The following is a 27,528-nucleotide window of genomic DNA, read 5'->3' on the forward strand; positions in this document are numbered from 1 at the left end:
GTATCTCACCGGAGAATCCCCTGCCCATCGGCGACAGTTCGCACGAACTGAAACTGTCGTGGAATGGCAAGAGAAGTGGGACGAGTCAGAAAAAGGCCGTTGGACTCACAAAATCATATGGGATACCCCGAAATGGATCGAGCGACCTCACGGCGAAGTAGGTTTCAATTCTTGTGCGGACACGGAGGCTATCGAGCATATCTGCATCGATTTGGGCATGATGATTCACCATATTGCCCAGAACACGTTTTTTTTCACTGCCCCAGATTCGAAGCTACAACCGGGGAGCACTTTACACCCGAAAATATCATGGAACTTATGGTGAAAGCCATGGGGATATTGACCGAAGTCGAAAAAGTGATTGCAGCCATCAGAAAGAAGCTTAGGCAGGAAGAAGTCATCCGAAAGAATGAACGCGAGAAGAACACGAATATTAACATGAGCGCAGAATAAATTGTGATCCAGCCCCGCGGCGTAATATTAAATGGGAGTCCCGCGGGGAGAGTGGAAGAAGAAAGAGGTGGTTTTAGTGAGTAAGAGTCCCACATAACCGTGTGGTAGGAGCCTGCGGTAGTTTTTGAAGCTTTTTCCATCGGGAAAAAAAAGACAGACATTGAACCGGTTTTAATAAGGTTTTTTTTTGCAAACAAAACCTTAAAAATTGCAGTAGTCCGATCACGTTCAACAAATGAACAACTGGTGAGTATGTGAAAGGAAATTCTAGAACAAGGTTGAAGGAAGTCGACCGGTAGGAAAACCACAGGAGATGGAAGGAAGCATTCGGCGATCACCAGTAACAAATTGTTGAAACCTGCTAATTGGGGGGCCCAGTTGAAGGATCATGTCGCCTGCAGGAGGTGCATTTTGGAAGTGACGGTGCGATTTAGGCTATACCGTCATTGAAGAAAAAGACAGACAGAAGGCAGTTCAGGACGATTTTTTTTGTTGGGTATCGTATCTATTTAGGGAGTTTACGGTTCATTAAACTTCGCAATAGATAGTGAAATGCCGGCAAAGGTTTTCGTCTTTCTGTTAGTAGCAAACGCAGAACTAGTTTGGCTTTCCGAAGACAGAATTGGATTGATGAATGCTGTTTCAGGGGAAACGTCCTAAAATTTGATGTTTGTTTATTTTTCTATAGACGAATTAGGAGTGCAGGTCTACTTTTCCTGGAGGGTCCTAACAGGTTATGATGACGACGTCGGCTTATGAAGAAATCTTAGAGAATATGTTAAGCAAAAGGCTTCTGGTATAATAAGTTTTCGAAGTGAGTAGCAAAAGAAGGGTAAAATGCAGGAGGACATTCAGTTTGAGGTTGTATAAGTAACGTAGGGAGATATTCGCTTAGAAGTCAAATAGTAATATTTATACTTAAGGACGTACAACGTGGTGCCAAGATTTAGACAGCTAATGATGGTGTTATGAAGCAACGTTTTGTTTTGTAGAAGGTCCTGTTAATACATTGTTTTTTCAACATTTTTCTGCTACTATTCTACGCTAATGGTGAAAGCCACTTCACTCAATTTTTTGATTTGCGTGACTATTCTGTATTGATAAAACCCCTGCAGTAGTTAAGGGTGAGTTTTTTTGACGATGTTTTCTGGTATTTAGATTGATTTTGAAGTATGACTGGGTTTTCTCTTATTTTACAGGCATCTATTATATAATTAATGCATTCTGAAGGTCTCTTTTCTTAAGTAATGCATCAAATGTGTTAATAGGTCATTATAAAATAAAATTTTTAAAAATTATTTGATAATGGTGCTATAGCGTTCCTTAGATATATCGATTCACTTTGCTTGGGCAAAGTGTAGTATCATTTAGTAATGGAGATACATGTATGTAAGCAGTTAATCTCCTACATGGAAATAACAAGAACTATGCTTATAAAATTATATTGCGTTCTTATATTTAGAAAGAAAAAGACTCGAGGATGTTATTTACAAAAAGTTTTATTAAAAAATAACTTTCCGATTCGATGTCACAATCGGTATCTTCATGTAATCATGTTTATCGTTACATTTAAACGAAGGAAAATATATAATATCTTAACAATTTTATTTGATAGTATTAATTGTCGTACTTGTCCGACCTAGGACTCTTGTCAGTTATAAATATCATTGAAGGATTTGACAACAGTGCACATAAATATGATATGATTTCAAAATTTATGACTAAAATATTAAAAAGATTTCATCTTACAATGAGAAAACTTGTGAAAAAGTGCTTTAGAAAAATATTACATTGTCGTAAAAATACGATTTTTCACTTGTTATTGCTGGAAAAGCGTTAGACTACTCACTCTGCACTGACCATAACCTGACCGTTACTTTCATTAACTTTTGGTACTGAATTATCTAGTTTCGCGGTCGCCAGTCCAATAATATTCATCCCACTGTGTATTATCGACGAAGATATTTCCGATTGGAGCTTTTCAAGTTCAGAATATGTGGGTTTGGGGGTGGGTGGATTCATTTTATTTCCGTTCGCCATCGCTTTCTCTATTTCCGGTTCGGGGGAATTAGTTTCCAAACTGTTAAGGGAATGTACAGGACTACCTTGTAGGGCGGTGGTGGCGGTGTTCACTACTTGATTAATTGATTTCGAAACGTGTTGATTTGTCGTGTCTATCGTATCACTTACAATATCATTGGTTTCTTTGATAAGGTCATCAGTTAGTTTTTCCGCCTCGTCATGATACTCTTTTGATTTAGTATTGATAACGTCCGTGAGCTTATCTAGGGCGACGGGATTCATTGTTGATGTTATTGATTTCGAGGGACCTTTGAGAGGGATATGGTGGGTGTGGGGGTCATCATCGGCTGAATTTGTATCCATACCTGTGTTGTTCATCACGCCAATGTCTTTAATGTCACGGTCATCGTTGTTGCTATTGTCCTTTTTGCCGTTTATAGCTGATTCAATTCCGTGTCCTACATTCTGGACAGCTTCAACGACGACTTCCTTAACATTCGATACGGTTTCCGTTACTGTTGATTTTACATCTGAAATGAAATTTGTTGGCGTTAATTGAATTTTCTCTACTTAATGGAAGGATATTGCGTGGTATAAGATTATTCAAGTTAATTTTGTCGCTCTTTTTATTGAGTGAATTCTATATTGGGCAACTATCACTTATAGACAGTATTCCTTAACTATTATTTTCCAATTGTGTTACTTTTAGATAACTGATTCCGAGTGTAGTCGCTGGAAAAAGTTTCAGTTTGGCTGTGGCCTTGTCATGACAAGTCTTAATTAAGTTTTCGTTTTTTTATCAGCTTAAAAACTTTCCACAAAACTTGCTCAGTTTTCCCAGAAAGATACACACGAATTCAATATTCGAGAACTTTTCCTTCTTTCCTTCTATTTGTTGCGATTTTAACTACGCAGAAGAAAAGTTCTCAAGTCAAATTTATTACCCCCAACACTAAAGTTTTGGAGCAATGAACGCTTAATTGCAGAATGAATGAACTTTAGCCATTCAAGTGTCTCCGTTGCTGCAAATACATTTGATAATTTTGCCGGAGCATCGGTTTGTCTGTTTGGTTATAAAATTGGCAATATTTCGTTGCGAGACCTCATTTGTTTTGGAATTAGCATTCACTATGCAAATGGAGAGGCGATAGTTGGTTAAAGTTGTATGAACTTCATCATTTCTCTGCAACTTATTTCTCTCCCATTTGAAATTTGAATTTATATTTGGTAGCCACCCGTATATTTATGTATATGTATGTTTATTGATTGTATGAAGGCTTGGTGTTTAAAGGGTAGTATAGGTCCCAGGGCGAAACGTGGATTGGTACTCACGATGAAGCATAAAACCTGGGAAACGCTTGCTGAACCAACACCAATAGCTCTACTACCAAACCCTATCTCCACGTGGTGACCGCTGGGAGCTCTTTCTTAACGAAAAGCTGCAGACGGAGGAGGATCAAGGCGAGTCTCCCACACCTAAAAACGGGACAAATTGTACCAACTGGTCCTCCAGATTGGGGGTTGTTACGAAGCCATAACAGGAGCCTCGAACTGGATAGATTTTATAACTACAAACCCGGCAACGACAACGGAATAACGATTTGCGCATTTTCTTATGGAATGTGCGCTCCCTGTACAGAGATGGAGCTGCCAAGCAGCTAGCCGATACCCTATCTCAAAATAAGGCTGATGTAACAGCATTGCAGGAGATGCGTTGGACAGGATCAGATTTGCTCTGTGCGGTAACACCATATTTTGATCGACTTTAAAGTTGCCTATCAAATTGTTACGACTGTCTAGGCTGACCTTGACTAAGCCAGATAAAAGCAATATGATCACTTTCAAGACCATTCGACATCAACAACGGTCTACGACAAGGGGATGCCCTATCACGCGTCTTCTTTAACCTGGCCCTGGAAGAAGTGATCCGTGGAGCTGAGGTAAATGCAAGGGGTATGATCCTCTTTAAGTCCACCCAACTACTGGCCTATGCTGACGATATCGACATCATGGGAAGAACGACCCGAGACATACAAACTGCCTTCATCCAGATCGAGCAGGCGGCTATTGGGGCGAGATCTTGGGCTGCACATGAATGAAGGCAAGACAAAGTATATAGTGGCAACGTCAGCATCAAAAACCAACCAACCAACAACATCAAATCGCATTGGTCAAACGGGAAGAATAAAGATACGCGACTACAATTTTGAGACCGTTGATAATTTCTCCTATCTAGAGTCGAAAATCACAACAGATAACAGCTATGATGATGAAATCCGCGGATGGTTGTTGTCAGCCAACATAGCCTATTTCAGGTTACAAAAACTGTTCCGCTCGAAACGTCTCACCATAGGGTCAAAGCTCTTACTTTACAATACAATGATCTTCTCTGTCCTTGTGTATTCCTCGGAGACTTGGGTTCTTAGCAAAAGAAATTGCGAACTCTTGGCCGCGTTCGCGAGAAGAATTCTCCGAAGAATTTTTGGCCCCCTACGTGAGGATGGACAATTCCGTAGCCTACACAACGACGAACTCTATGAGCGATACCGTGACCGTCAGGTTGTGGATAAAATCCGGCTGAATAGATTACGGTGGGTGCGTCACTTAATCCGTATGGATAAGGATGATCCAGCCCGGAAAGTCTATAAGGGCAATATCTATGGGAGAAAAAGAAGACGAGGCAAACCCTGCCTAAGATGGAGTGAAGGCGTAGGTCAGGATGCCAGAGAGCTTTTAGGGATATCGAATTGGTGGACCACTTATTCCACTTATTCCACCGTCGGCTCTCCTCATTAAGCCGATGGAAGGCAAGGCATTTGCAGAAGTTCTTAGTTAATTCCGCTACAGGATGAAACCCGAAGGCAACGGAGCAGAAGTGCCTTGCCTACGGAAAACGAAGAGTGGCGGAGTCCTCGTCGGACTAGACCCGAAGGTGACTAGCAAGAGTCCGTTCTGCGGAGCAGTCAAGGGGTTACTTAGGGAGAAGGCTCTCGTGCGAAATTCGAGATCTTCACTACCTCACAATAAAGGTCGAAGTGGAGGATGCCATAAAGTGTGAATGTTCAGAGGTAACAATCCTGGACGGCAGAAATTGCTGACCTACAGAGGGAGTTCCATAAGCTCGCCATTTGGTGCAACGTTTACACGCCAGCGAAGAGGCATGCGCCATAGAGGCAGAGTACAGATCAGCAAAAAGGAGACTCCGCAGCGCGATAAATAAAAGCAAAGCTCGCAGCTGGCAGAACCTGGCCAACGAGCTGGGCTAGGAGGGCATTTTTCCTTGTCGCTGGAAGGTAGTGAGACTCGCGCTGATCAGAAATGGTAAAGGAAACTCGGAACTGCCGTGTGCATATTGGCCACTGTGTATGCTTGACATGGCCGGGAAAGTCCACGGAAAGCTCGTCAGGAGTAGACTCACTGAGGCGATTCACGCTACCGCGGATTCATCTGCAAGACAGTTCGAGTTCAAAACACATCCACAGTGGGTGCTGTTATGGAGGTCGTGGATGTGGTTCATTGAGCCGGGGCACACAGCCGCCCATATCGACGGATATTGCTCTTCATAACGTTTGATATCAATTCCGTAAGATGGACAGATGTGCAAGCCACTGTTTAAGAGGCGGAAAGTAGACTTGGCATATTGATGCGACAGGTAAGCGGATGGATGCTGCTCATGGTTTTAGCCTTGCGCTGGAAAAATCTTGTCTAGAAAGAGAATCTCGACCCTGCGTCCCATATCGTTCGGCGTGTTGGCTATAGAGGTAAAACCAGCGATTAAATACCTTGGTTTAATGCTTGACTCGAAGATGAGCTTCTTGGAACAAATCAGAGTAGCAGCGGACAGGGCTCCAGCTGGAGTCTCGGCTTTGAGCCAGCTAATGGCCAATGTTGGTGGCTTTATATCTACTAAGAGACGTCTTGTTGTGGGAGCACAGCAATCCGTTCTGCTCTATAGCGCAGAGATATGGGTTAATACCCTTGACCAAGAGGTGCATCGTTAGCGCCTTGTTCAAGTCCAGAAACAGAAAACTTTGCGAGTGGTGTCTGTCGCATTGTCTCAGAACCGGTCGTGATGGTGATTGTGGTAGTGATTCCCGTTGCCCTCCATGCCAAGGAGCGTAAAGCTATCTACAGTCGCAAAGGCGAAAACTTAAGGACGGTGGTTGCTTGTGAAGAACGTCAACGCACCCTTACCGAGTGGCAACTCTCTTGGCAAAATGAACCAAAAGGCAGACGGACTGCGCGGCTCATTGACGATCTAGGTCCGTGGCTGAACCAAACGCACGGTGAGATTGACTACTTTCTTACCCAACATCTAAGTGGGCATCGAGGTTTTCAACCCGGAAGCTCACAGATGCTTACAGATGCGAAGTTTTAATGAAGCGCTTTACTTTCACCGGAGAAGAAAAAAGAAAGTGGAAGCTACTTAAAACAGAGGAAATAGTTTCGGAGACAGAATGCAAAGCTCTCGGACTCCACTTTTGAATTCAGATTCCTCTCAAATTCTACGTTATATGTCGCTCTGTTAGTGGCTATTAGTTTCTTCATTCCATATACTATATGCTTCCTGTTCAGTATGTTCAGTTATTATGGTCAGTGTAATAGGATACACAGTGGAAACCAAACTGGTCTCTTTCAATCAAACTTTTGAGACATTGTCTGACGCATTTCAGGATAACTTGAGCTTTCATCTTTGCGAGAGTGGGGAGCATGACTACAAACAAATAACGAATTTAGGAGACAACATGTGATCTTCCTCAGTGCGTCCTGCTTGTTGTACAAATCCAGTAAACAACTGTCAAATCTACTGTTGTCAGTTGAAACCTGATTTGTCAGGATCTATGCTGAAACAATGTGCCATTGATGATGAGGCGTTTTAAGCTGCAGAAAGCCACGAACCTTTTATCATTTGAAGAGCAGTCTCCAAGACCATATTTCTCTATAAGATGTTCACGTATGATGTTGTACTAGCCCACCTTGGCATTTGGATCACCCATCGGGGTCGTAGCGTCACATTAAGGGAAGATTCTTATTTTCTGTATTGGAGGCTGATACAAACTACCCTTATTGAACTGCTCCTCATTCTGGAGCGAAAATTTTGCAGTTCATAGTCTTTTTGATGCTGATAAGACATCGGGCACTGGATTCAAGATGACTTCCGGTAGGTTTGCTAGAGTGCGATAACAAAGTGGGGCAGTAGGGAGAACCGTGCTCCCCAGGGTACCCAATCTTATAATACCTCGATTAACCCCCTGTATCACTGAAATCTGAGCAGGTGAGTGTTTCGGAAAACCCCGATACCGTCGTCGAAAAGCGTTCACATTTTCGGGAATCCAATTGTAAACCTGTCCGGATAGCTGAGGGATTAGAGCACACTGCTGTCGTACGGAAGGTCATGGTTCAAGTCTCACTGTTGGCAATGGAATTTGTATCGTGATTTGACGTTGGATACCAGCTGTGAATGGGTACCTGAGTCAAATCGGGGCAATAATCTCGGGCGAGCGCAGCCCTTCAACTTGGGGGGAATCAATATCCTAGCGAAATCAACTTCGTGGCTTAGTTCGAGTGCAGTATACCTCGCCTATAACTTGCTATGCCTAGAGGCTGAAGGTATCGGGGCGTAAGTGATTCTTCCCCCTTCCTAGCTCCAAAGGTGTTTGGACCATCTATTGCGGAGCATGTTTTTATCCAGATTTGACCACGGCGAGCCAGCGAAATACTTTAACCAGACCAGGAGGGGGGGGGGGAGGGCTACAATTTTATTAGTAATCTTCTATTATATGTAACCCACTTTCTATCTATTCCGGTCGGGCAAATGAACCATGAAATAGCTTCCTTTATTAGGTGCAGCTTCAAAACTATTCCTACTCAATCAAAATTGAGGTAGGTGCACAGTATTTGTTCAAAGCCATACCACTTGGATGGTTATCAGGTTTAAAAGGGGAATGGTATTTTTATTGTACATGAAATTATAAAAAGTAACTACAAAACATTATGTCGAAGGCCATCCATTGTTCGTGTGCAGGCAATCATGTACGTAGGAGGGTACCGCACGCTTCAGTTGATTTACTCTTTTAATTGGATAACAGTCATAAATACTAACTAAGCTCATTGTGCTCACTCTCAACACAAAGGAGAGTTATAAATCCCATGAAAGCTACATTTGGCCTTTATCTGGGATAACTCCGCAAAGTTTTAATTAGAAAAATGTCCGATTTACATGAAACAACAATGGCAAAAGCGAGATTTGCCATCTGCCCATCCAAGTTCCTTTCGGGATTGTTATTATATGATAGAATCGATTTTTTCTTCTCCCCATGCTTTTCAATTTCCTCGCATTTCAGACGGCAATAAATGACCACTTATTCACATATTTATTCATTTCTATTTTTCATTGCCACGCACGTTGCGAACGATTACCTTTCTAAACGCTCCCTAGCCTCCTTTCTAATAATTTGTTCGCCTTAGCCTTAAATTGGATGGGAGCAAGACGATCAGGTAATGAATGGCTTACCTTAAAAAGTTTATGGAACAGGTGGAAAGGATGTGGGTGGGTGGTCGAACTCTGCCTCCCACAAATAGAAAAACGAGCTAGGTTTCACTCACCTCAATAGTGAGGATTCAACTTTTCTTCGATCTGAAACGGCGAACTCGGTGGAAGAGCCGAACAGGTGCAATGGGTATAATGCTGAAGAGTTAAATAGTTATAACGAGAGGAAAAGTTGTTGGAAAACAGAAAATCAATTTTTATGTTTTACCACTTCAAAGTGGATGTAGCACTTCCAGTACAGCTGGTTTGCTGCGATTATACGTATAGAGAGTCTAAAGAGTGTGCTTGTGTTGAAAAGGATTTGTGTAACCTCGGCTGTTTGCTGTGTTGCTGCTGGTGAAGTCTGTTCGTGACCGCAAAGTATTAATAATTTATGGAAATGTATCTTAGTACTGAACTTTATAGGCGTTTGAAAATGCGAACTTGGATTTATTTGCCCAAGTGGGGGTACTTAAAAAAATGATACACAAACTTGAACTTTCAGAGCTACATAATTCACTCAGTCTGGAATGAATGTATTTACAGAGGAGAGTGTCCTTTTTCTATCCTCATCCTAATTTCTTACTTTAATAAGGATATGAAATCAGAGTAAGTTCATATTTTCAATTTCTTCGGGAAAATTACACATTATAAGCTCGAGGGATTTACTTTGGATCTTCCATTTAATGCCGAAGCAACTTCCCCAGCAGACGCAAGCTTCTCTAGCAAACAAATCCTACAGGTGGAGAAACATGCATGAAGATATCCATCCACATGTTGCTCTAATTTGAGAAGTTGGCCCTGTTACATTACGCACCCCTTCAGGGGAGGCTTGATTGAGAGATAATTAACTTGGCAGAGGAAGAGGTGCTTCAAGTATTTTACATTATTAATAAAGTTTGCTGGGCTCTCGTCCTGATGCAGGCATACGAGTATGTGTGATGGTTTGATTCGCTTGGCTTGTGGACAGGTATTAATTATTTCACATGGCCACTTTGTTGCTGAGTGGATACATGTAATATGCACTTATAAATATATGCACGTATGTAAGTAAGGGAGTATGTTCTCATATGCTTTATTCAATGGGAAAGCAGAATGCGGTACTGAGAGCGGTTTTGCGTTGGTTTTGCTCAAATGTAAATGTCATGTGTATTTTCACTGCTTATTTACTTGTTGTCCTTCTACGTCCTGGATTGTACAATATTTTGTACTTATCATAAGATGAAGTGATTTGAATATGGAAATTTTTCCTTCATAGAGTTTTATAAGATTCAATTTAAAGATACGAACGAAGTGTTGGGAAAATTCGCTCGATTGGGATTAAATAAGGTCGAAAATCAATCGATTCTCCACGATCAACTTATCGTGAGTTACATGCCTACTCCTAATAGTTGGGAAATTCAAGCTGACATGTCCTTATTACTACTACCTTCTAGATTTGCTTCTACATAGAGAAAGGGGGGGGGAGATATTTCATTGCTGGCTACGCTATGCAATGGACTCCACTTTACGAGTAGGCCGCCCTAAGAGCATTTGCAGCAACGGTAGAGGAGGAGTGCGGACGTCACTGTGGGCAAATGAGTAGTTATCACTATGACGGCGGCATCTCTGATGTAGTGGCTTTTTTGACATAAGGGCTGGCATTAAGGGATACCATTCTCTCGGGACATAGACACCTAGAATTTGTTATCAGCATAGAATGATTTCTAGTTACTTCATTTGCAAATCTGCGTAATGCTTACTGGGTCTTGTACAAATTAGTACTCAGCGATCTAGACGCGATCCTTGGAAAGTATTTGAAAAAGTAGCGCTTATTAGATTGAGGAACATTTTCGTGGAAAGCTGTCCTTTAACACGCTTTGAAGATCGAGTGACTTGACGGTAGAAATCCGGGCAAAAAGGCTAAGAAAGCTTTGAAGAATATAAGATAAGATATAAGAGGATCTTATACGAAGAGCCAAACTTATTCGCGAAAGCCTCGAAGATAAGGACGATGTTAGTCAAAAAGCGAAGCCAGCTATTGAGCAGCGCACGGCACGAGCGGAAAGCTAACTGAAACTGATAAGGGAGTGACAGACCATTTGCTTGAAGATTACTTTCAGTAAGCATCCAAGGCTACAAATTCGGACCGGTGGTCGTTCATAGTTGTCAACCTAGAGATTGCTATTTAGTATGTAGAATAATGTCATTTGGGTGAGTCAACTGGATATTGCTGTTATTCCTGTTCTAGTAATAGAGGGGTTGACGGAGCAATGACCGGAATGGTTGGGGCATCGTTTTTTTAAAATCATTTTTATTTTTAAGAAATAGGTAACAATAGTATATGGATTGGAAAAATGAACAATAAAAAAACAATCTTTTAAAATAACAAAAATAACTTAAATCTAATGGCCACTGTGGGCTCTCAAAATTTTTGAATGGTTGGGGCATCAGATCCACGATTTTGACGTTGTGCCTTGCGTTCGAATCCCAGCTGTAGTCATGGATGTTTGTGATTGTCTAAAGGGATTACCACAATTAGCCTACTAAAGGCCTCAGCGCAGGAACTTCGATTCTCCTTTTTAAAACAAATAGTGGAGATGGATGACGTGGACCTCCGTGTTAGGAATATATTGTAATTTCGTATACGGTTGCCATTTATCCTTTGGTGGGATATAGCATGTCAACTACACCCACGCACCATCATTTCCGGTTACCTGAAATGCGCTGCAGCTCCTCCATGATTTCCCGAGAGCCCCGCACTATTTTTATACTATTTTGCGCCAAGTACTCTTGGCGCGGCCGACTTGTCAGCTATCTTGGGAGATTGGGCTTCAATGCATGGCGAAGCCAGCAAAGCAATTGTCGCTCTTTCTTAATGTGTGACCTATCCACTGCTGCTTCCGCCTTCCGATCATATCGCGTAAGGGTGAGAGATCTGTGCCGATCAAATCCTTTGTTTAAAATAGTGCCAGGCTAGCGTACTCCGATAATTCGTACTGGTGGTCACTTTTCATGTGCTACTCCTATATAGGGACACAGAAAAAACACAAGCACAGAACAGTCCCCACTGGATATTGGCGTTGTGATAACGGCATAGATCTAGCGCTGCTAATGCATCGAGCGACATCTAGTTCGGCATAACCGCCGGCAGAAACGACGAGTATTAGATATACATATAAACTGATCAACGCTTTTGATGCTTTCCTCATTAATACAGATGGGGAGAGTACGATGACGAGATTGAGAATTTCGGTTTTGTTGGTATTTATCTTTAGCCCAACTCTACTTGCTTCTCTTTCCAAATCTAGACCCATTTAGTCAAGGTCCATAGCCCGGTAGGAGAGCAAACAGATACCATCAGCGTAACCGAAGGTATTTGAGGAGAGATGTCACCTCTTATTGAACTCTTCCACATTCTCGGGACAACACAGCATGAAAAATGTCACCAATAACAAAAAGAAATGATATCGGTAACAAGATGCAACCCTGGCGGGCTTCTCTTTGGACCTTAAATTTCTCTGAGATTTTAAGTTGGTGTAGCACAGGGTATTTGGCGTTATCTTATATTGCCCTGATAATGTCCGAAATGTCTCTCCTGCGTAGAGCAGATACACTTTTCAATTACACTATCGAAACCTGTCTAAAAATCGATGAAGAGCAGGTGCTGCGAAGATCTAAATTCCGCGCACTGTTCCAAAATGAACTGCAGGGTGTCATGTGGTCAATCTAAGATGATCTGCAGCGGAAACCAGCCTGCTTTTCGCCCATCAAGCTTGCGAACTGTTCTTTGATGTGTTTTAGGATTTTTGTTCTTTTTCTTTAGCCTTTGTACCGTTCACAAGTGGGGGTCGGCTCGTCATGACCGGTTGCGCTATTTGGCTCTATCGAAAGCCTGATTTGGATGCATTCCCAAGGCCTTTAAATCTTCATCTTCATCTGCTGCAATTTTTACACAATCGGTGCAAGTCCATATCGATCGCGGATATCCTCGTTTCGGATATGAAAGTCCTGGGTACGTGACGTTAGGCATAATCCCAAGGTCCTTTTCGGACACGGATTGATTTTGTGACCGCAATCAGAGCCCCGCCATGACTAGCACAGCGGTACTGGTTTATACTGCGTGCAGGCTCAGCATTCATACCAGTTGATGCGAGGCCTATCTACCACCTCTGCCGCAACTAAGGGGTACGCCACCCGAGTTGTACAGCGCAACTCCACGCTTGAGCTCCGAGGAGCTCTGCCCGCGATGTAGGCATAACCACAACCGGGCCGAGAACACATCCTCCAGGAATTCTCCTGGAGCATATGCTCCCAGAGGGCCATCCCAGTTCCGATGGTAGCAGATAGCATCCGGTGAGGCTTCGTGGCAGAGCCACTTCAGATGAGTCCCTTGCAGACTCGGGTCTGATCGCCCTCCTCGAGTATGTTGGGACGAAACTCCCCAACGGGTTAAATGGAACCAGCCCGAAGCGGAGAATCGTAACGGAACCTTTCACCAGCTAACTACCGCTCTGCGTACAATACAACAAAAAGGACATCAAAGCTTGCCACGCCACAAGCCCGACACAACATCTTCGCCTCCATTATCGCAAGATGCCTTTCAATGTTTTTTTATAGTCGGCCAACACTCAGAACCATAGAGACCGACGGGGCGGACGACACTGCGGTAAATTTTAGTTTTGAGACGTTCGTTGGTACATCGATCACAAAGAACACCGGTTGTGGAATGTCAATTCATCTAGGTCGCGCTAATGCGTGAAGCAATTTCATAACGCAGTTCCCTATTGGCTGATACATTGACCCAAGATCTTTAAATCTCTCAGTTCTTGGCAGGCCACTACCACTGACACCTCTGTTTCGAATTCAATCTACGATCGTGTTTTGCCTGAGGCGATAATTCCATTTTGCCAGCCGATATTTCCAAGTTGCTCGATATTATTTTTGCTATTAGACGCTAGAAAACATTACCTGCATAAAGCAGTGTTTAGGACGGTGGTCTTTGGATGCTCTATATCACAGTGTCCATAACAAGAACGAAGAGGGGTGGTGAGAGGGCGGTTCCTTGATGAACATCCACAGAGACACGGAGCGATTTTGATAAGCCCGCCAGATTTCGAACTGTACTTTTCGATTCGCAGTAGACCAATTGAAACCAGCGCATGAGTTCTTCTGGCACTAAGTGTTGTCGTAGAGCATACCAGATGAGTTTGTGGGGCACACGGTCAAACGCTTTAGAGGCAACCATGTTAAGACAGTTCTGTTCCGAGGACTTTGTTACGGTCATCGTACAATATTAGATAAATGGTGAGAGGAAAAATATCATAGTTGCCTCCGCTTATTTACTCTATGATTCTTTGTATCCTCCACCGGCGAAAAGCTTAGGAATCTGGTGGCGTATGCAGAATCAAGTGGTCTCGAACTCTTAACAGGTTGCGATACGAATGCTCAACATATTTGTTGAGACAGTAGCAAATGCAATCCAAGAGGAGAGAAGCTATTTGGTTTCATCACTTCAGCTGGTCTTACGACTGCAAACGTAGGGTGCGCCCTTACGTTCGTGGGACCAAGAAGAAGCGAAGTAATTGACCCAACAATCTGTACCTTAAAAGTGTGAGAGTTGATTACACACTGGCGAGTGCTAGATGAGGTCTCACTGTCAGATCACGGATACCTAGAATTCAATCTGACTATTGCGGGTGAACAGTTTGCAGTACAAAAACGGAACCCTAGGAACACGGATTGAACAAAGTTCAATAAATTTCTTGGTTCTTGGTTTTCTTGGTTTCAGGGTTCCTTTGACGTTGGAAGATGAATTGAAGACTTGCAGAGGCTCGTCCTATATCCCGAGGCAAAAGCGCTAAAACGGTTCCTTGGTGGAACCGGGGACTGCATTCTTGTTGAAAGGTTTGGAGAGACTGTTGGAGCATCACATTCGCGGAAACGCACTTAGGTCGCACCCACTTAATCAAAACCAACATGCTTACCAGCGTGGAAAGTCCTGTAAGTCTGCTCTTCATTCTTTGGTTACAGAGATAGAGGATGCAACTTTGAATGGTGAGTACGCAATGGGGGTGTACGTGGACATTGAAGGGGCTTTTGACTGTACGCCTTTTCAAAAACTTTGTGATGCCGCCAGACCGCATGGTTTGGTGGGCGTCGATCGCTATCTGACAGCAGAAGCAACGAAAGGCTGTCCCCAAGGAGGTGTGCTTTCGCCACTTCTGTGGAGTATGCTGTTTGACTCACTACTATGCGAACTGCAAAATTTGCCAATACGCGCTCAAGCTTATGCTGATAACGTGGCTGTGCTTGCTGTTGATAGCGATATTGGAACGGTGTGTATATATATACAACGCCCCTTTGATTTGATAAACAGTTGGTGCCATAAACCACAATGGTATTATTGACAAAATGGACAAAACTGGATGGTCTTTGCCTCCCTGAGAGGAGGGGTACTACCCTTCAACTCTCTGCAGGAGTGAAATATCTGGGAGTCACTTTAGATAAAAAACTTCCTTGGAACAGACATGTAGCGATAAAGATGAAACGAGCTCTCACAGCTTATGGGCTGTGCAGACGGACCTTTACTTCGACATGGGGACTCAGGCCTCATGTGGTAATGTGGATATACGTTGCCATCATTAGGCCGATGTTCGTTTACGTATTCGTAGTGTGGTGGGTTAAGGTGAGACAAAAAGGTTTTGAACAAGCGGCACACCCTATGCCGAAACCGGAACCAGCAATTGGAGTATAAGTAACTTTGGCTAAGTCTGTCTTCAAAAAGTGGAAACAAGCTTCGCATAATGACAGGTGGCAGAGCCTAAATGCCGCTCGACACACCAAACTTTTCCTGCCAGAATCGAACTTGCGTACCGCAAAGTATATCCTGCAGGAGAACCTGCAAGAGTATTGTGCGCATTCTGACAGGCCATAATTCACTAGCTGGGCATATGTTCAGAATAGGAATTATTCAAGATGACAGTGGAATCCACGGAGCATTTCCTATCTGAATGTCCCGCCTATGGACGCATCAGGCATCAAATCTTTGGTCCCGATGTTCTCCAGTTGCGACGGGTAGCATCACATGCACTCACGGATAACCTGCGATACGTTAATGAATCCAGAATATTTCGTTAGATGGGGGTGACGAGTACGATGGCCCAACACGGCTTGAGTGCTCAAAAGCTGTAGCTTGTTCGCCACGACACACACACACTTTGCGATTACTGGGGTAGTCATTCAGATTTTTGGATCTGGCCTTAAGATCCCCAGTGATGAGTACATTATAATGCTTCTCACAAAATGAGAGGAGCCTACCAAAGGCCGTGTTGATACTGGTACTGGGAGGGCGATTGACTGACACGATTACGAAAGTAGAAGTAAGGTTGAACGTTTCGGCTATGACAAAAACAAAAGTAAGACTCTGCATACGCTAGGATGCCAGACGGCTTTTAGGGATATCGAATTGGTGGATTTCGGTGCAAGCCGGGATGTCTGGAGTTCCTTACTAAGGCAGGCCTAGACTGGATACTGGTTGTGTGGCTGATGATGATGAAGTTAATTTAAATATTTGACTCTGGTTACAGTGGAATATATTAAATGAGCCGATTTTTCACAATTTCCTAAATTGTACATACATAGTCAGTACTATGTCGATTTTAGAGCTACTTTTGGAGGATTTTACCTCTACGATTTGAAGAGCGCTCAGTAAATCCCAATGAGCAGCAGAGTTTTTAGGAGTAATTTAATGAAGGAAACATCACCGGAGGTTATTGGATCTCCTGCGAATCTAGAAATACTTTGACAGCTGATGCCTGTGCTTTGGTCGATCTTTTATTTTTAAATTTGCTTCATTTCGTCGAAGTTTGTTGTAAATGGGCTTTATTTTGGTTCATGGTCGTTTACATCAACTGAAGAGGTAGTTTGCTGGCTTGTTGTTGAGTTGCATTTCGCAACTGATCTATAGTAAGAACTTACTGTAAGCTTTCGTATTAATATTGTTATGAACATAGAGCCTTGAGCTGGTATCCTTGAGGTGGCGTATGGGCAGCGATTGAATACTGCTGAAAAGGTTTTCCTGATAGCCAGTTAATTAAAATAACTAGCATCGTCATTGTTCATGTAATTACCATTAATAATACATTTTGGACTGGTGATGTCATAGAATAAAGAAGCACAAATGCGCATAATACATGTATATCGGTTTTCGATTATTACTTTTTCTATAGCTGCCAGTATCTAGCTTCAAAGTTAATAGTAATGAATATTTCAATTGTTATTGTACTCATTTTCTGCTTTTGCTTACTTAACATTGACGAACATCCAAAACCTACAGAATTATTCGTGAGTAATAAAACTGCCTCCATGAAAATTTGACCTTATTCCCGAAGTATTGCGCAATAACATCTTTACCTTTTAGCGAAATCCCTGCAAATTACAAAAGCTTTGTTCTTCCTTTTCTCCATTAACCACTGAGCGATTTTTAATTTGATCGTTTTCCGTCGAGGAAGCACCACCGAATCAATTCCGCGAATGCCCTTAAATTTTCCAGAAAGAAAGGACTTATTTATTTAGCTTTCTTTGGAAAGGCCACAGTTAGCTCCCTTTCCGAAAAGCTATTTCAGTCGCGGATTCGGAGGGATTCTTCCAGAGCAATGGTGGGAGGAAAATTACCTGTAATCAGCGTGAACATTTGCATAATGCCATTAATATGCTTCACGTCGTAAAACGCGTTTACTTCAGTGCCTCCATAGCTAACTCTTGAGGATTTCATGCAACAGTTTCATTATTGCTATTATGTTTATGAATGCCAGGAGTATTACGCACCGTCAGACATGCACAAGGAACCGAACCGGAGTGCGCTACATTTAAAGTACATTATCGATCTGACCCCTTGGTAGGGATGTTTTGGCTCAGCTAGTCCGTGGCTTAAGCAGAGATTTAGATCTAACCTTCGGGAAGTATGTCATAATAAGCAGGATTAGAGGGACATAGTGGAGTGAGGGATGCTTTAGGATTCTACTTTCTGTTTTATGTAATATTTTGGAGATCGCTAGGGGAGTAAGGAGGTCAGTTTCAAACAGAATGTCGAATATTATGAATGGCTTAGTTTAATCATTAAGAATAACCCTCCACACTGGGTCACAAATATAGGCAAGAGCGGCTGCACCTAAATATCTTATCCAATCTGTAACTGGGTAGAATGACCTCCCAACCCAATTTTTGAGAGAGTGCGAAACATATGTTTTTATCGTCCTTTTTATCTTGGAAGCAAAAGCCCTTTGTCATTCTCATTGAAGTGAACAATATCACTCACCCTCACCCTACCTTCTAACTTCCCATCAAGGCTCAATCCGAAGTTGTGTTCTATGTATGTATTTGACTCGTTTTCCAGACAAAGACTAAAATTATAGAAACGAACAAGTTTTTCCTCAATTATGGATTCTAGTGCCTTGATAAAGAGCAAACTGCGCTTACCTTCTTAATCGATAAATGCTGAACTTAACTTTCCACGAGCAAAGATTACGGAGCTTAGTAACGCTTTTCCTGGTCTCCTTTATTTCGAGTTTTATTATCGTTCCAGGAGTCAAGTTTGACTAAAGTGGTAAAGTAATTGCCTGGCTTGACGTAATTTTTACGAGCCTCCACCGTGAAAACAGGAACAATGGAAAAATTTTTGATATTTACATTTCACTTGTTGTTGTTTTATGGAAGAATGGGTTTTATGTATGAAGTATGGTTGATAACAAATTCAGGAGCGTGAGGAAACTTTTTTGTAATAAGTGACTCTATGAAGGGATACTGCTGGTTCAAGTATATTTGCATTTTATTGAATAGCGATATTTACCGAAAGCTTTCAGAGCCTTGTGTGGAGAGTCCCATTCAAGCTACAGAGAGCTCGTGACTATGGTTGCCCTTTGGAAGAATTTGATTTATTGATTGTTATCAAATCGATTGCTCTTGTGATTTGTATTGAACTTTAAAAGGTACAAGTGGGCCTTTTGAGTGTAACATTGCTCTCAGAAAGTCTGCAGGTTTCCCTATACAATATCCTTATGTTTCGTTGTCCACGCTAAAATATTACGTTATTGTTATAAAACAATTAAACTCTCATACAAACTGGGAAACCTGCTTTGATTTCCATATTTTGAAAGGAACACCCGGATCTTAAAGACTGCAGTGACCAAGAGTTTTGTCCAAGGCGCTGCATCATATTTGACTTGGAAGCAACGACAGGTGATAATTGTTCCATCCGTTGGCGAAATAGTCGGTTATTTTTTTAATAACTTGGCTGTTTAACCCAAAAGAGGGGTCATTGGAACACAAGAGTGGAAGTCACTTACTTCCCACTCATCAGGTCGATGAGGACTCCCTCAATCTTCAAACAAACACTAACCTTGAGGTCTTGCTATTTTCCAAGCGAAATTGCACTCTACTGAGTAGGACTATATACCTGAACACTTCGGGGTGTTAAGTGCTCTTAGCAGGACAATTAGCCACTTTGCGCTTGAACTGGACTATTCGCTCCGATGTGATGCTGACATTTTAACTCTTAAAGTGTTGCAATATCATCTGTAAAACGAAATTCTGACCTACTGTTGCTTTGTTAATAATAATTGGGTTTCCATCAAACTTTTCAGTATGGTGCTTCTTCTTGTGGCCTATACAATTTTATTATTCTAGGAAGAACTTAAGAGGGGCTATACAGTAAATTTGCAAAATTGATTGATATAATTCTATTAACATTGTTTGAGTGGTTTGGAAGTTTCCGAGGGTGAATATTTTCTAACTAACATGACTACCCCCCTGCAGACTGTTCGCCCGCATTCATCATCATCAACGGCGCAACAACCGGTATCCGGTCTAGGCCTGCCTTAATAAGGAACTCTAGACTTCCCGGTTTTTCGCCCGCAATAGTCAGATTGAATTCTAGGTATCGGTGATCTGACAGTGACACCTCGTCTAGCACTCGCCAGTGTGTAATCAACTCTAACACTTTTGATGTACAGATTGTTAGGTCAATTATTGCGCTCCTTCTCGGTCCCACGAACGTAGGGCGCACCCTACGTTTGCAGTCATAAGACCAGCTGAAGTGATGAAATCAAATAGCTTCTCTTCTCTTGGAATGCATTTGCTACTGGCCCAACAAATATGTTGAGCATTCGCATGCAACCTAATAAGTTCGAGATCACTTAATTCTGCATACGCCACCAGATCCCTAAACTCTTGAGTGGGTGGAGGATATAAAGGATCATAGAGTAAATAAGCGGAGGCAACTGTGAGGTTTTCCTCTCGCCATTTATCTGGTATTGTATAATGATCGCAGCTGGGTCCTGGGAACAGTACTGTCTCAGCATGGTTGCCTCTAACCGTCTTGACATCAGGACGCAAGCTCTCGGTCTTATGGATCTTTCATCGTAGAAGATCCCAGCTCCCTTTACTGATCCAATGTCACAGATTCTGTTAAATCAAACCCATGGCTCTTACACCAGAAAGATGATGGGGAAATCCTGCAGCTTTGTCATTCTCGCTGCTAACAGGTAGTAAAATTAGTCTATTGTGTTATGGAAAACAGTTAGAAACGTATGCGGCAGTCTGCGTGCGACGGGGTTTCCCCACACCGTGCCGCCAGAGAGTCGATCCCCTCGTGTTTGATTTCTCTGAGAAAAGCCGTACTTAGAGGTACCGCAGTTCCCATGTCCTCATCCATGAAAAATATCATCTCATCCCACAGGGCATTCGTTTGTTTTCCACTTAGCGTCTTGATTGGTTTGCAGTCCCCGGTTTGCATAGATTCGATCACTCTAACTGGCATCAAGTCAGTTCCGTTCACGTCTCTGGTTTCCCTCTCTTCTGCTTGTTCCTTGGAAGGTGTAGGAGAAGTTATTAGCAAGTAGGATTCACTCTGTAGTCCCTTCACCAGTGCGAGCCCCCATACGGGGGTTTACTACTGAAATCAGAATTAAAACTTCATTTGGAAAGTATTAGTTGAGTCCTTTCGTTTAGAACTACTCATGGTCTATGCCCATCAGGAAAATGGTATCTCTAATCCATTTCTTCCATATATTACATAAGTCCCGAAATATGTAGCTGTGGGGCTTATTTATTGGATATTGCCCTGGTAACTGATGTAATCAGTTGAACACACATGCATTATGTCGCGAGTCTTCTTAAAGTGTATCGTTTTTCTTGCTTTTTAAGTTTACGTTTCCGCTAGTATCTGATTCAAATACAGTATTTAATTTTAAATCATTGATAGAGAATGGGCTCCAATCAATGGACAAGAGTTGATAAAGAGCTGATCCGCAGGAAAAATAGGTTCAGACAGTTATACGAAGGTGATATTATAATGGGTAGGATGTGAATAATAATAAAAACAATAACCGTTGGCGCAACAATCCAATTGGATCGGGGCCTTGAAGTGGGTTAGAGCACTTCATTCAAGACCGTAGCGGTACACTTTCCCCAGGGATCGTTAATGATTCTTAACGGATCGCTTACTATCCGGGGAGTGGCATCCCCGAGGTACTCGAGCAAGTAGTTCTGTTGTTCTGACCTCCTAGTTGGCATGAATGACCAATATACCTGAAATAATAAAAACTTGTTGTTTCTTTTTCGTTGGTGTGAATATTTATTCTTGCAAATATATTTCGGGAACCATTTGTTCCCTTCATCAGTGCTAACAAGTTTGAACGTATTTGCAAGAATAAATATTCACACCAACGAAAAAGAAACAACAAGTTCTTATTATTTTAGATAATTAATCGTTGGGAACACCGCATAATTTCACTCAGACCAATATACGTCTTGACTAACTAGGGGTTCCCGGAGCCGCCGATGACTCCTTGTTGACATCGATGGGGTGATGTGAGCCTAGCTCAGCCAAGCTGGTAGTTGTAGCGTGTATCAGCACTTAGCCCCTTCGGGACCCTGGTCAGGTAGTGTGCATTGAACTGGTATTAGTACACCGTGTTATCCCGAGCGAGTGCTGACCCGTCCATGAGCCCCGGGATCAGCTAATCATAGGTCAGGCCTCAGGAAACTGGAGTACCCGTTCTTTAGTATTGCGGCCTGCTCTTTTGCACACGATGCGTTGGTAAAAACTTAAATGGCGAATACAAACAATACGAACGGGGAGATATTGGGAATGAAGAATGAGCAGCCTGCGTTTGTACGTAGCACGAAAATGCGTTGTTTGCAGTCCTCAGTGAAACCCGTTACGAGACCAAACCCGAAGATAGCAGAGCAGAAGTGGCTTCCATTCTAAAAAAGAAGGCGGTGGCGTCCTAGTCGAATTAGGACCGAGGACTACAAATAAACTTACGTTCTGCACTAATCAAGGGGCTTTTGGGAGAGGAAAATTTGGTTTCCAACCTGGAACTCATGTGCTCTGGAAATCCGAGACCTTGACTGCCTCACAGAAACGACCGAGTCCGGATTTATATCACCTTTGCACACTGAGGCCAAAAACCTGCTGTGGTGCAAGTTGCGGTGCAAGTACCCGAGGAAGCTACTAAACAATGGGATATGAATCCGGCCGCCCAACCATATGTAAAAGATGTTTGGATTATGGGTACACGTCTTTAACCTATCGGGGACCTAACAGAAGGACAATATGCCACAAACGCAGTCAGGCCTTCCATAAAGCGAATACCTGCAACGAAAAGGAGATTTGCGTCCTATGCAGGGACCGTGGTGTCTGATGAGAACGTTGCGCATATTGCGGGCTCGCGGAGTTGTCACGTCTTCAGAACAGAACTGGAAATAACTAGGACGCGGTCAACATGATGTTCCTCCTACAAATCAATATACATCGGAGTTCAACCGCTCATGAGTTGCTAGCGCAGTTCGCTGCGGAGATCAAAGTTGATTTATAGCTCATCAGTGAGCAATACCGAAACAAGAACCCAGCTTCATGCCACCCTGACATATCAGGCACCGCTGCTATCTGGGTTTGGGACGGCAGTCTCCTTAGAGTTCTTGATTTCTGAAGGGAAACAGGAGGCATGCACTATTATGACAAATCACCAAAAAGAAACTCCGCAGCGCAATAAACAGGAACAAAGTTCGTTGCTGGCAGGATCTGGTCGACGAGGTGAATGAGGACCCGTGGGCACTCGGTTACAAACACCTGAAAAATCGGAGCTCTGCGGAAACCCTGTTCAGTTAAGGCCGAGCAGATATTATTTGCACTGCAAACTTTTTCTTTTAATAGTTTTACTTATAACGAACTATAGGAAACAAAGAGAGTGAGAGTCAGAATCTCAGGAATCTGACAATATTAAATTTGGATTTGAATTTCTTTGTTGGCAAGACATACATATACATATTTGTATATCTTTTTGAAGTAACCTTACTTGGGTGCGATTCCTGTTGCTTGGTTTAAGTCTATGCACGGAACCCGTTGAAGACTGGAGTCAGCAATGTTCTCAGAATGGGGGTGATTACTTTTGTTCTTCTCTGTTGTCTACTCAACATATCACGTGGAAAGTTTTTTAATTCTCCAATCTGAATATTTTAATCTGGATCGGTAACGCTTCCTTACGGAATTCTTTCAACATGTGACTTTAGCAAGAACCACGTTCAAAAACCCAATCTTCCATATTTGGTTGGACAAAGGGTGTGAGCTCGGATCTCGACGGACGCGAAACAGGCCCGCTGGCAACATCGTTGCATGGAGTTAGTGGGACTAAACCGTTCCTCGCGAGTTCTTTCGAGATGGTGATTTCTGATACGATCGGTGCGCAGGCATCTGGTTGTGCTACTTGCGGCTGTCCTCCTTGGTCTTGGACGAAGTCCACGGCGCATTGTCCTGCGCATGGAACAGCCGAACAACCACAAGCAGGCCATGCACAACTTTTCCCACTGCACACTCTCGAGTGTGGGAAACTAGGAGAATCGGTACTTATGTTCAACTAAATAATGTGCGCGGAGTCCTTTCCGATACCGGAAAATCAGAAAAAGGCACGCCAATATTGACTAATCAACTCACAGCGCACACAATCCCTTTTCAATGGACTCCCTCGGGTCACGCCTGTTGTTCACCAATCACTGGCATTCAAATCCTGTCTCCTAAAGCAAATGTCGTAGAGAGTTTCGTTATTGATGCGGTACGTCTCGTCCGTATTTTCGACCAATTGATGTATAGGCAATGTGATATGATTCATTTTCCTATCTGGGTGTTCTTCACCGATTTTTGAACTAAGCAAAATTCCCATACCTGAACCAGTACCACTGCCCAATGTCGGGCTAAGTTGGAATCTTTGCAGACAATCACAAGATTCTGCTTTCTTTTGTACAGCATCCAATACTAAATTAACCGATATCGCACGTAGCAAGTATTTTCACCAGCACTTTGGCTTTAATTTCTTTCTCAATATTAACCGCTCACGGTTTAATTTTCACCAAAATTACAACTTCACTGTCTGAGACTTGCCTACAAAATGCAGCTCATCTGCTGGAAATCCATCAGCCGGTCTTCAGTTCCCCTAATCTCTGCAACAAAAATGCATCCTCACTCGCCGCAATCAGACTAATCGTTAGATCTGCATTCCAACATATATGAAACGGTCAATTTTAATGGCAAGATCGATGTTCCCTTTTGACCGGTCATGCAATATTCGACATGGTTGTTATATGCAAATTGATAATTTGTATATAAATATATAAATGAGGTTAAGCAATTTTACGGAAAAGTAACCGCTGGTGTTTTTTTTGGGAAATGAAAAAAATTGATTAATTTTTTTGTTTTTTAAATTTTTAAAATTTTAAATAATTGCATTTGCATCAATGTCGAGGATGTGAAAAAGGAAAAGTATATCAGGAAAGGTAAAGGTTGTTAAAAATGGTAGAAAAGGGGAGAATATTGCATATTAGCGGATCTATTCCCTTTTTGGTTGTCTCCGAAAGAAAAAGGTGAAGAAAGAACTGCATCTGTCGCACGAAGGCGGATACTACAAAGTTTTCATACAAAACCTTATCAGAATTGACTCGATGTGTGTTCATCTATTCGCCTGCCTATCTGTCACACCCAATTTATTTGGAAACGGCTGAACCTATTGTCACAAAATTCGAGTCCCTTTACATCGAACGAGAAGTATTGTTTTGCCCTGGGTTTAAGGGAGGCTACAAAAGGGGGGATGCGAACTATTTTGCACAGAATATAGTTATGTAGGGTATAAAATGAAAGGGTTCAATTAGTAGTTTGATTTTATTTTTGATACTGGGTGAATCATAGGCGTGTGAGGGCTGAAAATTTATGCGTTCTCAGAACCTCCGACCGAAAAATCTGGAAAAAATCCCAATAGCACATCTATCTAGGCTTCAAAATACACCCCATTCTGATATTTACTCAAATAAAGGTAATAAAAGCATTATAAGATATTTCAGAAATTTATCCGAAAATCCCCCCTAAATTCATCTTAACAGTACAGAATGGCACCATTATAAGTAATAATATAATACACAATTTGAGAAAGTTTGAAGCAAATCCAACTATTATTAACGAAGTTATAAAGGGTCAAAGTTTTGTATTTCAAGTGAGTTTATTGTACTCTAAGATGACTATGACGTCTTCATCATATAAAGTGAACTCGTATTAACCGCGGAGTTGGTATTTGGAAATTAAATCAATATTTTGGATTTTAAGTATGTACGAATGAGAAAACGTGCATAGGAAATTTCTTACATAAGATGAACAGAAAACCTTTACACCCGTCAGTCAAGCTTCTGGTATTTCGAACTTATTTTATTTCTTATCTAGGTGAAAAGTCCAAAAATAAATGTAGGGAAAAAACATGATGATGTTTAGTCCATTTTTCAAACAAACAGGAGTTGTTTATGTTATGTATGATTGCATGACATGCCATATTACTATGTTAAATGTCTATTGTTAACTCCACCTTAACCACAAGCCCGGTTGTAAAAGGAGGAGGGATGGATAGCTTCAGTCTGAATGGCCACTCAGGGGATACGTGAGGAAAATGCAGGAAATTTGCAGTCTTGCAGATTACTCACTGGGGAAGCTATCCCCGCACCTGGCAGTTAGGTATAAAATGCAAATCCATCTATGAGAAGAAGAAGGAATTTAAGGTCCGGTACAGATAACCGGCGGGAGTCGTCTGACTTGGTGACTGAGTCGGGCTCTCATAATGGACAGCATGGCGTCGAAACTGGTAGTTGAGGGGCGATTCGACGTCTAGGCGTCATGACGACCAGGCAGCTGTCTCGCCACTTCAGCAGGCTCGCGTAGGTAGCGGATGAAATGGACTGCATTATCCGCTCCTACTACGAAATAACGGCGTAGCGGGTACAATATCTTACCGCCTCTTGTTGCATCAGAGATTCGTCGACCGTTTCCCGCAATTCGCGTACGTGACTCTGCGAGTCGCAGACCAATACCGCTTTATAACTTGCAGCGATACATTCCCAGTCATTATCAGGGAGCGAGTTCGACTTGAGATTATCACGGAAACTGGTGACCGAGAGTGAATGGGGGCAGAGGCGGTGGCATCAACAACACCACGCCGCACTGCAAGCAATAGTTTCAGTACTCGCCGAAGTACTCTTTTCCACCGTCCAGCTGAGATTTCCGCTGAGGTTCGGGACGAATTCCAAAGAGCGTGTATAGAATTCTCGGAAATGGATCCTTTGCATAGACCAGGTATTCCTAGGCTTTATGTATATCCAGTAACTACAGGAATTCTATAATATCTCAAATCAATGGTGAGATTGCATCGCGACTTTGTGCTGATAGGTCGCTGCTGTATCTACAATCACTTGTGCATTTCGGTGAAGTTACGGCTATCAGATTGCACGGTTAGAAGATTCGCTTCCATGTTATTGGTTTGAGTGACCAAAGATATCCACCATGGAAAATTCGTCTGGAACGTCGGCGGGACTCACTAAGGCAGGACATTGCTAGACTAATTCAAATCAGCACTGGCAATGCCAGCAAACGGGTGAGAAATAAAGTGCAGAGGGTTTACCGGAACTGTGCCACCCCCAGTGAGACACACGTAGTTGAAATTCTGGACACACTAAAGCAGAAACTTTCTGCCATATGCAATCGGTTACAATGGTATGGCGGAAGTCATTCCAGATGGGTCCAGAATGCAACATACGCGAGGAACCAGCGGAGCTTTTTCCGATCTCTCAACGAACCCCATTAGAGCATCTAGACAGTACAGTTTTCGGTGACGGAAGCGAAAGAGTGTTGGGGTGTACTTTGGGGGTTACCCGCCTAGCATACTGAGCATGCTGAGTGCCATGCCAATACGCCTGGCATGAATTTTGCGGATGTTACCGAAGAGGAAGTTCGACGAGCCATAAAGGAAGAACTTGAGGGGCCCAAGTCTGGATCGGGTGCATAATTTCTGGAATAAGAAATTTACCAGCATTCACAGTCGGTTGGCACACAGTATAAATGAGGTCATAAGTCGGCTGGGGGAATTTCCACACCTCCTCACTGCGGGGATTACCTACCTTATCCTTAAAAAGGACACGGTGCAGGACCCCGCAGACACAAGATCGATTACTTGCTT

General features: G+C 42.6%; 1 protein-coding gene across 3 annotated transcripts in view; it reads right to left on the bottom strand.

Moving 5' to 3' along the window:
* Positions 1–1,934: 1,934 nt before the first annotated feature.
* Positions 1,935–27,528, bottom strand: part of LOC119648966 — a 52,100-nt gene continuing 26,506 nt past the window's right edge. The window contains exons 2-3 of one of the 3 annotated variants that reach the window (XM_038050888.1): positions 2,559–3,005; positions 1,935–2,501 (exon numbers count right to left, since the gene is read on the bottom strand). In XM_038050888.1, coding sequence (XP_037906816.1) covers positions 2,299–2,501; positions 2,559–3,005 — 650 coding nt within the window. In that variant the 3' untranslated portion in view covers positions 1,935–2,298. Of the gene's footprint in view, positions 3,006–27,528 lie in introns of all 3 variants that reach the window. The other 2 variants (XM_038050887.1, XM_038050886.1) reach the window with 2 other exon arrangements.

The sequence above is a fragment of the Hermetia illucens genome, chromosome 2 (genome assembly GCF_905115235.1).
Source record: "Hermetia illucens chromosome 2, iHerIll2.2.curated.20191125, whole genome shotgun sequence".
NCBI classification, from domain to species: Eukaryota; Metazoa; Arthropoda; class Insecta; order Diptera; family Stratiomyidae; genus Hermetia; species Hermetia illucens.